Source organism: Nicotiana attenuata, chromosome 10, assembly GCF_001879085.1.
Source record: "Nicotiana attenuata strain UT chromosome 10, NIATTr2, whole genome shotgun sequence".
Taxonomy (NCBI): Eukaryota; Viridiplantae; Streptophyta; class Magnoliopsida; order Solanales; family Solanaceae; genus Nicotiana; species Nicotiana attenuata.
Window position 1 is genome coordinate 30,622,275 of NC_031998.1, and position 17,356 is coordinate 30,639,630.

The 17,356-nt window shown below is 34.3% G+C and overlaps 2 protein-coding genes across 2 annotated transcripts; both read right to left on the minus strand.

The window, feature by feature from the left end:
- Positions 1,254–4,386, minus strand: LOC109233679. Its single transcript, XM_019399550.1, has 6 exons — positions 4,245–4,386; positions 3,793–4,033; positions 2,814–3,364; positions 2,558–2,724; positions 2,282–2,509; positions 1,254–1,598 (listed from the first exon to the last, which is right to left on the minus strand). Exons 1-6 carry the CDS (start codon positions 4,384–4,386, stop codon positions 1,254–1,256), a joined length of 1,674 nt encoding a protein of 557 aa, XP_019255095.1.
- LOC109233892 (glycine-rich protein 5-like) lies at positions 8,942–10,371 on the minus strand. Its single transcript, XM_019399743.1, has 2 exons — positions 10,286–10,371; positions 8,942–9,531 (listed from the first exon to the last, which is right to left on the minus strand). Exons 1-2 carry the CDS (start codon positions 10,290–10,292, stop codon positions 9,149–9,151), a joined length of 390 nt encoding a protein of 129 aa, XP_019255288.1. The 5' UTR covers positions 10,293–10,371; the 3' UTR covers positions 8,942–9,148.

The following is a 17,356-nucleotide window of genomic DNA, read 5'->3' on the forward strand; positions in this document are numbered from 1 at the left end:
GGAGTGTAGTTTCAAGAAGAATACTGTTTTGAGTAGTTTTGGGTATAGATGCTATTTAGATTGAAAAACTTATCACTTATAGCAACAGTGTTCGTGTATGACAATTGCAACTTTTCAATGACTGTTTCACTTGGTTTGTTCATAAGTATTCATGCTTATTCTTCAGTTTGAATATATATTTATCTTACAGGAGTCAAATGTGTATTAATACCAAGTAACTTTACTTGAACATGTTTTAGTTAATAAACATGTTAATGTCAAAGTCAGAAACTTTATATATGCTGATGGTATGTTATACAAAAGAATTCAGCTGTATTTTTTTTGCTTTCAGTTGTATTCAATTGTATTTAACTGTCAAATTCAATTGTATTCAGCTACATTCATTCATATGTATTTAAATGTATTATTCAGATGTCTTCAGCATAATTTGAATACATAAAAAATAAGTATTCAATAGTTTAAATGTATTATTCAGTTGTATTAAGATGTATTCATATGTATTCAATAGTTATTTTTGATTGCAACTATTCAATTTTCTAGTAAGTTTTCAAATGTATTCAAATGTATTCATATGTATTCATATGTATACATATGTATTTTTATGTATTTTGATAGTTTCCAAATGTTCAATTTTCCAGTAAGTTTTACTTGTATTCATAAGTATTCATGTGTATTCAGCTTTAGTTATATTTGATTGCAACTATTCAATTTTCCAGTAAGTTTTCAAATGTTTTCAAATGAATTCATATGTATTCATATGTATTCATATGTATTCATATGTATTTTCATGTATTTTGATAGTTTCCAAATGTTCAATTTTCCAGTAAGTTTTACTTGTATTCATAAGTATTCATGTGTATTCAGCTTTAGTTATTTTTGTTTGCAACTATTCAATTTTTCAGTAAGTTTTCAAATGTATTCAAATGAATTCATATGTATTCATATGTATTCAACTTACTTATAGATACTAAGGTTTTCTATAGGGTGTAAAATTTCCTATATTTATCTGTATAAAAATACTTCAACTAAATGTATTCAGAAAATATTCAAGAAAGTCATTTCAAAATATATTACTTGAAAAAGAGAATTTATTATAGCTGATAATGTCATCAAAAGTATTGACAAATCGTTGAAGCACCAATACATGTCAGAGTGTTAACTATTTATTACGTGGAGCATTTCTACACGTTCGCTTGTTATGTCCTCCCTGCCCACATATGCTACATGAATGTTGATTTTTCGGCTGCAGCAATTCACTTAAAGTTTATCGCGCTTCTTCTTTGGCCTTCCAGGAGGTCTTTTCCATTTGGGTGGTAGTACAACCTCTTCTGCAACATGTTCTGGTATATTCCAGTCATTTTTGTCGGTAGCGGGTACACTGGCACATCGTATGTCATTACAATTGTACTTGGTTTGTAATAGTTAGAGCAATATTCTTCTGGCATTAGAAACTTGCTCTTCAATACAGCCCAAGCATGTGGGCATGGCAATTCATCAATTTGGAACCTCCCACAAATACATTTTCTCTCTAACAGGCAGACTGTGTAATTCCTCCCACCAGCGTTAACCGTATGTAAGTATTTAGTTGATGGTACCACCTACATTTAAAAATAGAAATATAAGTTTTGAACACATTTACCTGAATTACCAAATGTATAATGCTGAATTAATAAGTTACATACAACTGAAACATTTGCATATATAAGAATACATCATATATTTAGACCACCAAAATATCAACTGCGAGAAGTGCAGAACTTATCAAAAGTCTGTTGTACTTTAGGCAACAGTATGCTAACGAAGCATTAGAATCATCGTATTTACGTATTCACAATACATATAAAAATTACATATCATAGAGCTAGTTGTATTCTGATGTATTTCCAATTGTTTTTTCCAGCATGTTTTTAGTTATATCAGTTGTTTTCATATCAGATCTTATGGGCAAATATGTCTTTTATGTGGCTTGAGCATACAGTTGTATTCAATTACATTAATGGATGTTTTCTACTTAAAAATGATTGTTATTCAGTTGTATTCATGCCACTAATTAGAAAATAACTAAAAACTATATATTACAGCAAATGACAGTTAAAATTTAACTTACGAGTCAATACGTGTACACATTGTCTCATTCAACTCCAGCATCTCTGGTATTTTTTCCCAAGCGTCTTGTATGTCTGTGTAGCTTCTTTGCGGTTACTACAATTCCCAACGTCCAAAGACCATCTTCCTAAAATTCTTCGAGGAAGTCGTATATTGACAATTCCCTTGCTGAAACTAGTGCAGCATTGATTGACTCAGCAATATTTGACGTTATTGTCCATCCCCTGTTAACAGGTGCATACAACCTAGCCCACTTTTCGTAACCAGCTAACTCTAAGTATTCTTTCACCCTAATATCTATCTTCTCCACCTTCTCCATCAGACTGTCAAATTCAGCTTGTATGTATGCTTTTGCCATCGAGAAGTATATCTCGCTCAACTTGGCATGGCTCTTGTTGAATTTCTTATATACGTTGTTCCATAGATGTCATATACAAGAAAAATGTGGTACATTTGGATACACTCTCGATACAGATTTAATGATACTCTCATTTCTATCTGAAATGATGCACATCTTTTCCCTTACACCGTATGCTATCTTGAATTGCTCAAAGAACCACGTCCAAGCAGCATCGTTCTCTGAATCAATAACACCATATGCTAGTGGCAATATATGACCTGTAAATACAATTGAATATAATTATTTTTAAAACATGTATTTCAATATTTAAAATATTAACAGATTGTATTATTATTCAGATACTCACCTGCACCATCCAACGTGCTTGCCGAAACGAATGTCCCGGTGTAGTAAGATTTTAGGTGACTTCCATCCACAACAACAATTGGTCTACAATGATCAAACCCCCTTATAAAGGCATACAATGATATATACACGTACATGAATTCATTTTTTGGCGATTTTACCATTCTGATGTGGGAACCTGGATATGTCATATCCATTGTATATAAGTATCCTGGTAATTTTTTGTACGAATCAGCCGGTTCACCTCTCAGAAAATTCATTGCCTTTTCTTTAGCCCTCCACGCCAACATGTAGCTAACATCTACACCTAAATCTGATTTCACATCATCAATAATATCCCTCGGAGTGTATTTCCTCTTATGGTTTGTAAGCTTTGGCCTTATAATTCCACCTATAAGGCTGCTACTTGCCTGCCGCTGCTCGTACACCTTGTCCTTCAGCGGACATGTATGGTTATCATTGAATTCTCTCACCTTGAATAGTTCTGATTTGTTAATGCTTGAAGCCTTAAACCTCCATTCACAATCTTCTGAAATACATAATAATGCATAGCTGCAAATAATTAATCATTTTACATTTGATTAGCATAATTGTTTACAAAAAATACAGCTCATATACAGACAAATACAATCTGGCATATATACATCCCTACATATATACATATATATAAATTTGTATACTACTGAATTCATTTTAGTTATATGCGTTTAAATACAATGAATACATCTGAACACTTGTTTGTATATGCATACACTTAATACCACAGTAGACTTGATAAGAAATTAGAGCCACTGTTGTGTTTTTATACCAGTAAAATACATTTGAATACATGTATTTAAGGACCCTAAACAAACATATGTTTTCATCTGTGATCATCAGGACGAAATACACAAATACGCATAAATACCACTACGTTAAACAAACGGCGCGAATCAATAATGGACAATACAAAGGAACCAAAAATTTAAATACATGCAAACCTGACAGCATTAGACCGATCAACCCGGAATTGAAACCTTTGAGCTATAGCATAATTCTCCATCACCTCTTTCAATGTAGCCTTATCCTTATAAACTTGTCCAGCCATAACCTCCTTTTGATTAGTTTTTGAAATTATCAAATCCTTGTGGAGTTCGAACACTCCAATCGCTTCTCTTGAATTGACAAATTCTATAGCCAGTGTATCATCTGTATCGGAACCTTTCCTTTGAACTGCTTCGTCTATTTGCACAATGTCGCCTTGATTTAAACTACCTCCGAATAAGCTCTTTTTCGATAGTTGTTATGCACAAAGGATACATCCCAAATTCTCTGTTCTCTTTTTTCAATTCTACATACACTCTGTAACCCATATCATTGTGTATTTCCATTGGCGTGCAATTTCCATCTATTTTGTATTGTATTTTAATGGTCTTTGTGCTCAAATCTATACCCAGTTGATTAAAAATTGAAGCAAGTAGATCATTAAAGGAGGCATACTCCTTAATTAGTATTCCTTCAATTGAAAAATCGATATAATTGTCCTCATCGTTCCACTTGCCAGAACGACACAACAAAACTGTTAAACTTGCCATATGTATAGAGCAACTATACCTTATTTTGTATATAATTTGTATCAATAGAAAAAAAGGAGAAGAGAATTGAAGAAGTTCGATCAGATGTTGCTCTGGTTTTTCCTTCTTTTCAGGTTTCTGAGTTGCTTTCTTTGAGCAGAATACAGATTAATGTGTACTCGTTTTAGTTATTTGAGTTAAATTAGGAGACTATCATGTGATTTGATTTTCTTCCGTTTTTAACAAGTTTAAGTTCCCAGAATTTGCGCAAAAACGTTACTGTATTTCACATTAATTGCGCTTGATTACAGTTAAATACAGATAACACTTAGCTGGAGTTCCCGTTTTTACGCCTATTCTTTTTGTTGTATTAATGAATACAACATCTTAAATACATGAAATACATTGTATAAAAACATAAAAGGTATCTATAAAACGTAATATAGCAAAGGGTATCTATAAATAGCTAATTAGGACTAAAAGGTGGTGTTTTATGAAAAATTCTCTAATTTTTAATAGAGTATTAATTCTAAAATGTCCGAATATTAGAAAATTAATTGTGACCTATCATGTAATTATTGCTTGTGCACGTACGACATTGTCGAAATTTATACTTGTAATTTGGAAGGCCGTGGTTTTAGGATTCTCTCATTGTAGATAGCCGAGTCTAAATGGAATTGGTTAATTCTAATTTTTAAAAAAGAAACTCAATTTAAAAAATTACATATACAAAGCGAAGAAATTCATTTATGGTGAAAAAAAAGTAAAAATTTCTCGATCTATCTCAACAATAATTTAACAAACCATAATTCTCATCATATATTCTCTAATATATCAAGATATTTAAATATAAAGCACATAAAAAAAATTTACCAAATGAGCAATGTCACCATCCGGATTTCCCCACCCTCGGGAGTCGTGATGGCGCCTACTCGTAGAAGCTAGGCAAGCCACAAAACATAAACTCCTACCTATCATTTTAAATCCTTTTATCTATCATAACAACAAGCGTTAAATATTTAAATGACAGCGGAATATGAAATTAAAGCGGAAGACTTAAATTAAATAAGCTGAACAATAATGCAGAATTCAACATGTGCCTCTACCCAAGAATTGGTGTCACATCATCCACGGACTACTAAGAGTACTAAATACAATCCTTTGAAAGAAATATAACACTGTTCGTCTCGAAAACATGAGATAACAGAATGGAGTATATGATAGAGGAGACGCCGAGCCTGTGGACGCGTGCAAGGCTACCTCGGAGTCTCGGTGGACTGAAGGCTGGCTCCCGAGCTACTGCTGCCGTCCGGGACCTGGGTCTGTGCAAAAGAGCACAGAGTGTAGTATCAGCACAACCGACCCCATGTGCTGGCAAGTGCCTAGCCTAACCTCGGCGAAGTAGTGACGAAGCTAGATAGGACTACCACATAAACCTGAACAGTTATATATATATCTACAACAGGAAAATAACAAGAACAAACATTTTAAATGGGAGGAGAACATGCTTCGGGGATAGCAGGTAATACAGAATTTCAAGAAAATAATAAAGAACTCAACTGTTGTATCGCAAAGCAACATAACCACCTTCGGCCTGCAATCACAACTAAAATATGTTGACAATTGATGATAATTCTCAAAGTTAAATAAAAAAAAAATATGCACGTCTCTTACAAATAATTCCTTAACAATTAGTTTTCCTTATATAAATGACATAGAGTTGTAAGGCTGAACTGAATTAGAATTCCCATTACGAATAAGGTATGCTTCCTTTATGAAGTGGGCTAGTGGCGGTGATTTTCTAAAATCTTGGTTGGTTTTAGAGTTCTATTATAAGCAAAATTTTAAATTTTGCAATTGTACCCACTATGGTATTGTGTTTTCCCAAAAAGAATTAAACTTTTAAGGGTATAAAAGTCGATTAACATTTCAAGGATGTTTTTGTCGTTCAAATATAGCGTTTCAACATTCGTGCTTTTATAGCAATTTAGATATAGATAGATAGATATATGAAATTTTAAATTATTTTATCCAGGTTATTTTAGTTTTCCTATTTACAGAAAATATCTGAAGTTCTTTTTACAAAATATATACAATCCGGTCAAAATCTATAATTTATATATGACTTAGATACAATTTTTTTTTGTACGAAATCCGGTCAAAACTACAATTCATATATAATTTTTATACAACTATGTTAATTGTATATTTTGTGTATGCCGTTTTTACACCCGATATACAAAATATATACAATTTTTGTATGACTTCTTTGAGTTTCAATATGAAACTCTAACCTAAACCACCTCGAATCTTCACGAAAATCTCTCAAAATTGATATATAAACTACAAAGGATATTCCCGTTCATTTGCAACAATATACCCAATCCAAAAAAATAACAATTTCACAAAAATCAATTTTTGAATTTAAAGTTTCAAAGCTTTTTAATGGTCGTCAATGGAGATTTTTAATATATGACTTTTTTCACTATTTCAAAATATCTAACCCGTCCCTTCGGGGACATCCGATTAAAAAAAAAAAAAATCTAACCCAACAGATTCGCCTAATTACTGCCACATTATTGTTCAAGAATTTTTTTAATTAAGCTTCGCACAAAGATAATTGGCATTTCCTTAACTGGAGAAGCAAAACGAAAACTTTTCTGGGAATTAATTAGTTTCTTCTTGGACCCCATTATTGCTAGATGTTTCAGCTAGACTCCCTCTTTTATCATCCAACAACGACTGCAATTGGATTAACTTGAAAAATCGACTGATTCGATTGTACAAAGATTTGATTTGGAGAAGATATCTGAGGTTTGTAAGCTATAATTAATTAGGGAACACTTAATTAATACAATCTCATTTTCCCTAATTATTAATACTAAAAATATATATAATTGGTAATTTATATATGAAGTAGTAATTAAGTTAAAACCTCAATACTAAGGCTAAATAATTTTCCAAATTAGTATAGAAAAGTAAAAATTCTAAAGGGAAATATGAGATAGTGGGGTTTAAAAATAAATTACTCTCCCTTAATAAGTACTCCTGTAACTTTTTTGTTTCCTCTTTGTTAAGCACTATACTGTTTGAAAATTTAAACAAATTTTCCAATGACTAAGAGCCCGTTTGGTCAAACTGCAAAAATCTGCTTATTTTAAAAAGTACTTTTTTTTCAGAAGTACTTTTTTCAAAAGTGCTTTAAAAAAAACAGTTTGTGTTTGGCCAATTCATTTACTATATACTGATAATCTACCATGAAATAATAAGTAAAGTCACTCACACATGATAATATTTCTCAACAATTTCATCTCTGCGTCTATCACAGAACGCCTCCATATTAGTAGAATACTTGCCTTGCATTTCTAAAGGAATATCAGAAGGTCTAACTCCTTCCTCAGTCTCTGCAGTAATGTTTTCATTAGCATAATAATTGAATTCCTTATCGGTAGAAGAATGTCATCGGATGAAATTTTGTATAGCCATGATAATTGTAACTAGATGATTCTGAGTGTCAAACTTTAAAGATGACATTGAGCGTAAAATAGAATAATTTTAAATATATAAAAATAATTTTTTTTTGTAAAAGAATAGTTAAGTACGTTTAAATTCAGATTCAAAAAGAGTAACTAATTACCCATTAACAACACATAATGTATAATTTAATTTTTTTTAAAATTTAAATTCAAAAAGAAACTAATTAGTATTACCTAACCTTACTAACTTTGTCCTAAATTGCCAAGTGCCTATTGTCACTTGGCTTAATGTGTGATACTTTTTCTTCTTTTAATAATATATTAATAGATTATACGATGCAATTGTGAAATTATTACCTATTTGTAGGTAATTTTCACAAATTAGATTTGATAAGTGTTTAAAGATTCGGGAACTAATAACATCTAACAAAGGAAATTATAAATGATTATTTGTAGGAAGAGAATTGATAATCCAAAGAAGGATGTAGATAATTTGCTTTAGTATGAAAAAAGAAGAAGATAATTTGGAAAGTTACAAGACATTACACAAAAAAATCAAAAAACAGGAAAGGTCAATAAAGGATTTAGAAAGTAACAATATGATTCATATATATGATATCTTTAATATTAAAAGAATGATAAAAACTAGAAAAAATAAAAAAAAAAACTTAAATTAGTAAGGGATAATTTGGAAAATATAAATGTATGGTGAGGATAGTTTTTTCTTAAATAGATTAATTTTTCACTTCTGCTTCTGCTTCTTGGAAGAAGCTAGAATTTTCTGCTTCTGGATGCAGAAAAACTGCTTCTGCTGCTGGCCAAAAGTACTTCTCTGTATTGGCCAAACAACTTAAATTTTTTAAAAAGTATAGAGAAAAAAAAGTACTTTTGGCCTCCTAGAAGCTTGGCCAAACAGGCTCTAAGATTCTTTTTCATTTTAACTATAATAATTATGATTACACTTTATGCAATTTTAACATTAGTTTTCTATTTTTATGCGCATTAAATTTCGCATTTTGGATTTTTCCATTGAGCAAATTGTTCCCCGTCAAGAAATGTGAATTACAGGAAGGAAACAAAGATCAGTTAAAACAAACAAGTTCATGAATTGTCAGCAAAAACATGCCTTTATTCTTCAATCTTCATTTTGTACAATCAGATGGGACAGTGCTAGCTTCAAATGGTAAATATTCTCACATAATAAGCTTAAAACATAAAATTAAAGCCTCGGCCAACTTCAAATTGTTATTGTTTTTTGTTTTGTTTTCTGACTTCCAATTATTCTTCAATGCGGCAAATTTATTGGATCAGATACCACCTCCACCGAAACCTTCTCCTATTCCAAAGCCATAACCGCTACCACCATTCTCTCCACCTCCGCCACCACCACCGCCGCCTCCGCCACCACCGCCGCTACCATCTAAACCTGAACCCTGACCGCTACCGAAGCCAAATCCAAATCCTGAACCAAATCCGCTACTAAAACCTCCACCTCCTCCACCGCCACCGCCGCTTCCTCCTCCACCAGATCCTCCTATAATTTGAGCACCTAGTCCGAAGCCATCTGCTGTAGGGATCTTGTAGTCAAAGATTGTAGCTACTGCATCTCCCAGGAGCTTCCTAGCTGAGGTGTCACGTACAAATACTCCCACAACAATGAGAATAATGAATGCCTTTGAATTTAGTGTCACTGCACGCAAATAACATCCATCATAAGTTTTTTGTTTTCGAAGCTTTTAAAAAAAATGAGATTAGTAATCTGTAAAATATATAATGCAAATTACTTGTTACAATATGAAAATTGCTCTCTAGTATCTACATGTTTTCTATAAGGAGTCGTTTGGTATGAGGTCTAAGTATAGTGCTGGTATAAAAAATTAATATTATTTTAATATTTTGTTTGGTTAATAAACTTAGGTATAAGTTATTCCGGGATTAAAATTAGTACCGGGATAACTTATACCTTGTAGAGGGTGGGGCAATTAGTGCCGGGATAACTTATACCTTCTTAGAAATTATGCAATTGTCATTTTTAATACAACATACCAAACAGTGGATAAAAAACAATACCAGCATAACTAATCCTAGCATAATTTATCCCATTATAACTTATCCCGACATAAGCCGTATTCAAACCAAACGACCCCTAAGTTTACAAATACACGTGACACTTCTGTGTTCTAAAAAAATATGCCAAATAGGACACCATCATGTGGCATATTAACTATTCATCTGTAGTATACAGTACCAATCTGAAACACAAGGAAGAGTAAAAACAAACTATTTTAAAAAATCAATTTTAGAGAAATTAATACGAGGAACTCACTGCGCTATATGGTTTAGAAAACCAAAAACAAAGAGAATTACCAAAATCAAGTACTACAATTTCTTTGTAGACATAAGCATCATTAGTTTAAGGAAAAAAAGGTTTAGGAATCCCTTACTTTTCATTCTTCGTGTCTGTAATTCTTCTGTTGAAGAGATAGTTGGTTTTGCAAGATAGAATTATACACATCGCCAGTAGTTTAAATACTAGCTAGAGATAGCTTAAGATATGTCATAAGTTAAATTCTCGCTAATTAATGCGAGAACAAAAAACTAAACATCTTAAAGAAAGGTTATGACTCGCTTTTGTAACAGTAATATTTAATTAATGGGGGAAAATTATGTACCCATGACCCCTGCTTAATATTTAAACTTCCTAAAATTTGAATAACGTACATTCTTTTCCTCTTGACTAATTAAATATCTAAACGGTTCACCAAACCTACAACTCTATAACGACTAAATTTGCCTTTTGATATTTCTTTACGCATTTTACGTTAATACTTGACGTAAACTCTGAGACGAACATAATTGCTAGAATTCTAGAATAATCTGTATTGTATTTTTATAATAATATAAAAATACACATCCAGAATAATGGCTTGAACAATAATTTCTTAATTCGGTGTTAAAAATATTTATCTACTACATGCAAATGATGACCTGAATTTCAAAATTACTTTTCGGTTCACTTAGCATATTAATATAACATAGAGTATCGTTTATGCGATAATTGTTCTGAATTTTATTATCCTTTTAACTTAATCTAAAACAACTAATAATAATAAAGCTAACTACATAAAATCTAACTTTTAACGTTTTAACACATGTAGACACTGAAGATATCGAGGAAATTGGCAATTCATTTTAAGTACACTTACAAATTACAATTGATATTGTCAATTTTCGGTACATACTCTTAATCCTAATTAAACTAAAAAACATAATAAAGTGATCAGGTAAGCTAATCGTGTATATAATTTCATGTAAACATAGCCAATTAGCCATTTCCAGAGCATGCTCACAGGCTTGGCAAGTAAGCTAAGCATATGCCTTAGGCCCCCAATTTTCGAGGGGTCCAGTTCTAAAAGGAATAGGTTATGTGTTAATTTTTCTTAAAAAAATTGGGATAATACATAAGTACTCCCTCAACCTATGACCGAAGTTCCAACTACACACCTTTTCTTTACGGGGATCCTATTACCCTCCTAAACTATTCTAAAATGGAATAAATATCTCCTTGAAATGTCATAACCTGATGTTTCCTGGGAAGTGAAACACACTCGCCTGCCAATGTATATTTTGTCATTCTTTTAATTTCTCTCTCATTATGTTCCTTATTTTGATCTATTATTCTATTCTTTCATGACTAGTAGCAACATGACAACAATGAAGTCCAAAATTTTAATTCTCCGATATCGATTTCGGTCAAAAAATTAATATTCACGTAATGATAATTTCTTTGGTCGTCGTTGCTGCTGAATTTTTAAGAAAAGAATTGTATATTTTCGAAAAGAAAAGGAAAAAATATTTTTTAAGTTATTGTCATAATTAATTAAGTGTAATATCCAATAAAGATGACACGTGTATCTATAATCAGATTTAAATTTATTTTCTTGCCAATGCAAAGATAAGAATGAACCCATAAAAGTTTGAGGAAAAAATACCAATCTAAAATTAAAAAATGAATTTTCAAAAGAATGGTGTTGTAAATGGAGCTTAATGCCTTTTAATGGTGGTTGCCATCTCGGGAAGAAGAAAAAAGTGTAAAAGACAAAAGATTAAGAAAAAGACCAGCGAGTAAATTTTTGGGCTTCTCACTCTCTTTAAGAGAGTGAAACACATATACTTTGCCACGTCAGCATTTAAGGTGGCAATAATTTCACTTTATAATAGTTCGGTTGGGTAAAAGGATCCTCGAAAAGGAAAGGTGTGTAGTTGAAAATCGGTCATAGGTTGAGGGGGTACTTATGCATTTTTCCAAAAAAATTTAAGCATTTTATATTAAAAATTTGTCATTGTGAAGTTGATTTGACTGTTAATGGATAAAAAAGTCCTCTTAGGTAAGGTAAACACATCTTTATAATATCCTTAAACTTAATGTAACTTTTATTTTGTATTTTTCACATTCTAACCACTAAAACCTATAAGTATTATTTTAATAAATTGAGATTGCTAAATGATGATAATTTGAAGGGAAAAAATATATTATATTAATCTTTGATGATCCTTAAAGCATAATAGTCACTCTAATATTGATGACTTAGACTTATATTGAGTTACTGTTAACGGAAATATGTTACAATCCATAGTTGCATACGTTAGTTCACGCCGTAAATTAGTCGACGTAAATCCGAGAAGAGATTATCTTTGAGATGATAAGAAGTTAATCCTATTGGTTTTGATACAAGGGTGTATAAGAGTGGTTAACAAGTATTAGAAGTTAAACGAATCAAATATGTTGTAACCCGTATGTTTAGGTAAAACTAGAGGCGCTTAATATTCTCAAGAGGTCGTGTTTTAAGGTATTTGAATCATATAATATCCGTATCATAAGTCTTGAAGCCAAACGAGTTATGAAACAAAAGTCGACAAAAGTTGTCGCAACTTACGTTCATAATTTTACTTAAACTTTAGGTCAAATGTTACTAAGCTTTTCTCCTAATTTAGAATTATGGGGTGATCTACCTACCAAATTGAAGATCTATGAGTCTAGTTTCCAATTCATTAAACCATTCGTTGATACGATCTTGGACCAGAGAGATATTTGCATTTTTGCAAGACTGCGCCAAGCAGCTCTCTATGGGGCCCACATAGGTGGTTGCGATATATTGATATATATCAGACCCCTTAACCCCGTTTTAACTCATTATTTTTCATTCTCTTCAGACCCTAGACACCTAAAAACACTCTCTCAAGGTTCTCTCATTATCCAAGACTCAAACAAAGGGCAAGCAACACAAATCAAGTGTCGGGAATCCCGTAGCTCTAGTAAGTTCCTTGTTCTTATTGTTGTTGCTGATTTTTGTGTGGTTCCAGCTCATGTGGGAAGTTGTTTTAAGTGGTTTATATTCTATAAAATACTCCCTCAATTTTTTAAAATCAACCCTAGGTGATTTCAAGTCTTCTAAAGTGATTCTAGTGCTGAACATCCCTAATTGATTGCTAATTTCTTGTGGAAGCATTGGAAGGATATTTCGTGGTGAATTAAGGTCAAATTGAGTTGTCATATCTTTTTAAAGGTAGGGAACCTCTTACTCTACATGTATTTAAGATTATCCAAGTTGCGGCTAATTCGTTGAAGCCATAACTTGCCAGATATCTATCGAAAGGCTTGTTAGTAATTCGTTGGTTGGTGGACTATTTTAGGAGGCTTAATATGATTATTATTGATGTAGTTTGGGTTGTTTTGTGATTGTTTTAACTTGTGGGAAGTCATATAAATAGGGGAGGCTGTCCCTTTCTTTATAAAATAGGTTGTGGTCGATATATAATAGTTACGACGCTTAAACGATAAGGATACTATCATTTCTCTTATTGTAGACTAATGAGTCGTGACATTTGGATAGCTTGAGGTTGGGTAGTATATACAAGGTATGTGAGGCTATCCCTTTCCTTCTTTTGCACGACTCCGATTGTATATAATATAATGAACGAGCTTTTAAAGATACTCCATTCTTAGAAGCTAGCAGTACCTACATTATTTCTCTTTGTATGGAACAACTGATGTTGATATTGCTTCTCTTATTCTTATGTTATGAGTATTGTTGGTATTTTCTGATTCTTATAAGATCCATGTTGAATAGTTAGTCCTAATATCATGTACGGAGGTTACCGACCTTACGTCACTCCGAAAGGTTTAGAATGTGAGTCCCATGAGTGTGGCATGCATTATATATATGTAACTATTTTACTCTACCGAGCCACGCTATAGTCGGTCGGGTACGATATCTATTGTGCAACCACCGATCAGTTAGGTTTTACCGAGCTCCACGTGACCGGGTACGATTCTAGCAGATGCATGGCGCGTAGAGTTTGAGCAGTTGTACCAAGGTTCTATGACCGTGTCGGAGTATGCGTTCCGGTTCAGTGATTTGGCTAGGCATACACCAGCGTTGGTTGCTACTGTTAGAGAGCGGGTTCGTCGATTTATCGAGGGGCTCAAACCCAGTATACAAATTTAACATGGCCCGAGAGTTGGAAATGGACATTACATACCAGTAGGTAGTGGGGATTGCTAGGAGATTGGAGGGCATGCTGACCCGGGAGAGAGAGGAGAGAGAGGCCAAGAAGTCTTGAGAGTCCGGAACTTATAGTGGTACTCGTGCCCCAGCTGCAGGTCGTCAGGGTAGGAGCTATGTGAGTCGCCCTATTCATTCAGCACTTCCATCTGCCAGCGGTATTCCGGCCACTCCTAGGTCCCAAGCTCTCTATTATGCACCGCCATTGTCTAGTGCACCTCCTGCACGGGGTGGTTTCAACGGTCAATCCAGCCGATCAGGCCCGAGCCAGCCACAACAGCCACGTCATCCGAGAGCTTGTTTTGAGTGTGGTGACACTCATCATATGATGAGGAATTGCCCCAGACTCAGGAGGGGTGCACCTCCACAGACTACTCAGGATCTGCGTGCTCCACCGGGTCCTCAGGCTATGGTTACAGCACCAGTAGGGATGGCAACAGGGCGGGGCGGGTGCAGGGCAGGGCGGGTTTTGTTTGATGCTGGGCGGGGCGGGTTTACTCTTGTGCGGGTGCGGGTCGGGGCGGGGCGGGTTAAAATAAATTTTAAATTTTTTAAAGCGGGGCGGGGTGGGTTGCAGGTTTAATGCGGGGCAACTTTGAATTTTATCTTTTTTGAAATAAAGCAATCATTTCAACTATAATTTCACATTCTTCCTCACTAGCACGAATACTATTTTAATTTGTAATTAACCAATTTGCATAAGTCTCACCAAAATGATATTACATAAGTAAAGATATTATATTAGTAATAGGAAATGATAATAACCCATTTGCGATAAACTCTTCAAGTGTTTGTTTTCCATGCTTTCTCTTTGTGAGTGAATCTGATTGTGGATTTACCGTCTCATTCTGATGAAACTGTAATATAAATAGAGCTATTTATATTATGGTCACATTGATAAACTGGTCAATGAATATTTGTTTTCTCTGTGGTAGTATCTTCATTTCCCAAAGTAATTTCTCAGAAAATATTATTCTCCATTTAACTTAAGGATCAGTTAAATATTATAGTACAACTAACAACTTTTAAGTTAAATGTATTCCATTTGACTTAAGGATCAGTTAAATATCTTCCATTTATTTTGGTAGATATCGTATTAGTATTACTCTCTCAGTTTTATGTTTATGTGATTTTATTAAACTCTTCATTTTATAAAATATTAAAATGTCAAACTAGTTTGTTTTAGAAAAAAAAATAAAGAAAAAAGAAAAAAAAATTAAGTGGGGCGGGGCGGGGCGGGTTGAACTGAAAAAATAACTATGCGGTGCGGGGCGGGTTGAAAATTTTGAGGGTTTTGCCAAACCCGCCCCGCCCCGCCCCATTGCCATCCCTAAGCACCAACTACCACTCCATCTGCACAGCCAGCTCGAGGTGGAGGTTGGGTAGGTAGAGACCACCCTAGAGGGGGAGGCCAGGCCAGATACTATGCTCTTCTTGCTATGACGGGCGTAGTTGCATCTGACTCTCTCATCACAGGTATTGTTCCGATCTGTCATAGAGATGCATCAGTCTTATTTGATGCAAGCTCCACTTATTCCTATGTGTCATCTTATTTTTCTCTACATTTGGGTGTATCGCGTGATTCTTTGAGTTCTCCTGTCTATGCGTCTACACCCGTGGGAGATTCTATTGTTGTTGACCGTGTGTATCGGTCGTGTTTGGTTGTTCTTAGTGGTTTTCAGACCAGAGCCAATTTATTGTTGCTCAGTATGGTAGATTTTGATATTATTTTGGGCATAGACCGGTTGTCGCCCTATCATGCTATTCTTGATTGTCACGCCAAGACCGTGACACTGGTTATGCCAAGATTACCATGGTTAGAGTGGAGAGGTACCTTAGATTATACTCCTAGCAGAGTTATTTCATTTCTAAAGGCTCAGCGGATGGTTGAGAAGGGGTGTGATGCATATCTAGCATATGTGAGAGATATCAGTATTGATACTCCTACCGTCGAGTCAGTTCCAGTAGTGAGGGACTATCCAGATGTATTTCTGGCGGATCTTCCGGGCATACCGCCCGATAGGGATATTGACTTTGGTATTGACTTATTACTGGGCACTCAGCCCATCTCTATTCCTCCATATCATATGGCTCCACCAGAGTTGGAAAGATTTAAAGGAGCAGTTGCAGGAGTTTCTTAATAAGGGCCTCATTCATCCTAGTGTGTCGCCTTGGAGTGATTCAGTCTTGTTTGTAAAGAAGAAGGATGGTTCTATGCATATGTGTATTGATTATCGCCAATTGAACAAGGTTACAGTGAAGAACAGGTATCTATTGCCACGTATTGATGACCTATTGGATCAGTTATAGGGTGCCAGAGTGTTCTCCAAGATGGACTTGCATTTAAGCTATCATCAGTTGAAGATTCGGGAGCCAAATATCCCGAAGACTGCCTTCAGGACTTGGTATGGTCACTACGTGTTCCTTGTGATATCATTTGGGCTGACCAACGCCCCAGCAGCATTCATGTACTTGATGAACAGTGTATTCCGACCCTATCTTGACTCATTTGTCATTGTGTTTATTGACGACATTCTGGTGTACTCCTGGAGCTGGGAGGATCATGAGTAACATCTGAAGACTGACCTTGAGAGAAAAGAAGCTATATGCAAAATTTCCAAAATGTGAATTTTGGCTTGATTCAGTGGCATTTTTGGGTCATGTAGTGTCGATTGAGGGGATCAAGATAGATCCGAAGAAGATTGTAGTGGTAGAGAGTTGTCCCAGACCGTCCTCAGCTACGGAGATCAGGAATTTTCTTGGTTTGGCGAAGTACTACCGTCGATTTGTAGAGGGTTTCTCATCTATCGCAGCGCCTATGACCAGGCTGACCTAGAAGGGTGCTCCGTTCAGGTGGACAGAGGAGTGTGAGGAAAGCTTTCAAAAGCTAAAGGCAACCTTAACTACAGCCCCTGTATTGGTATTGCCTACTGGTGCGGGATATTATAC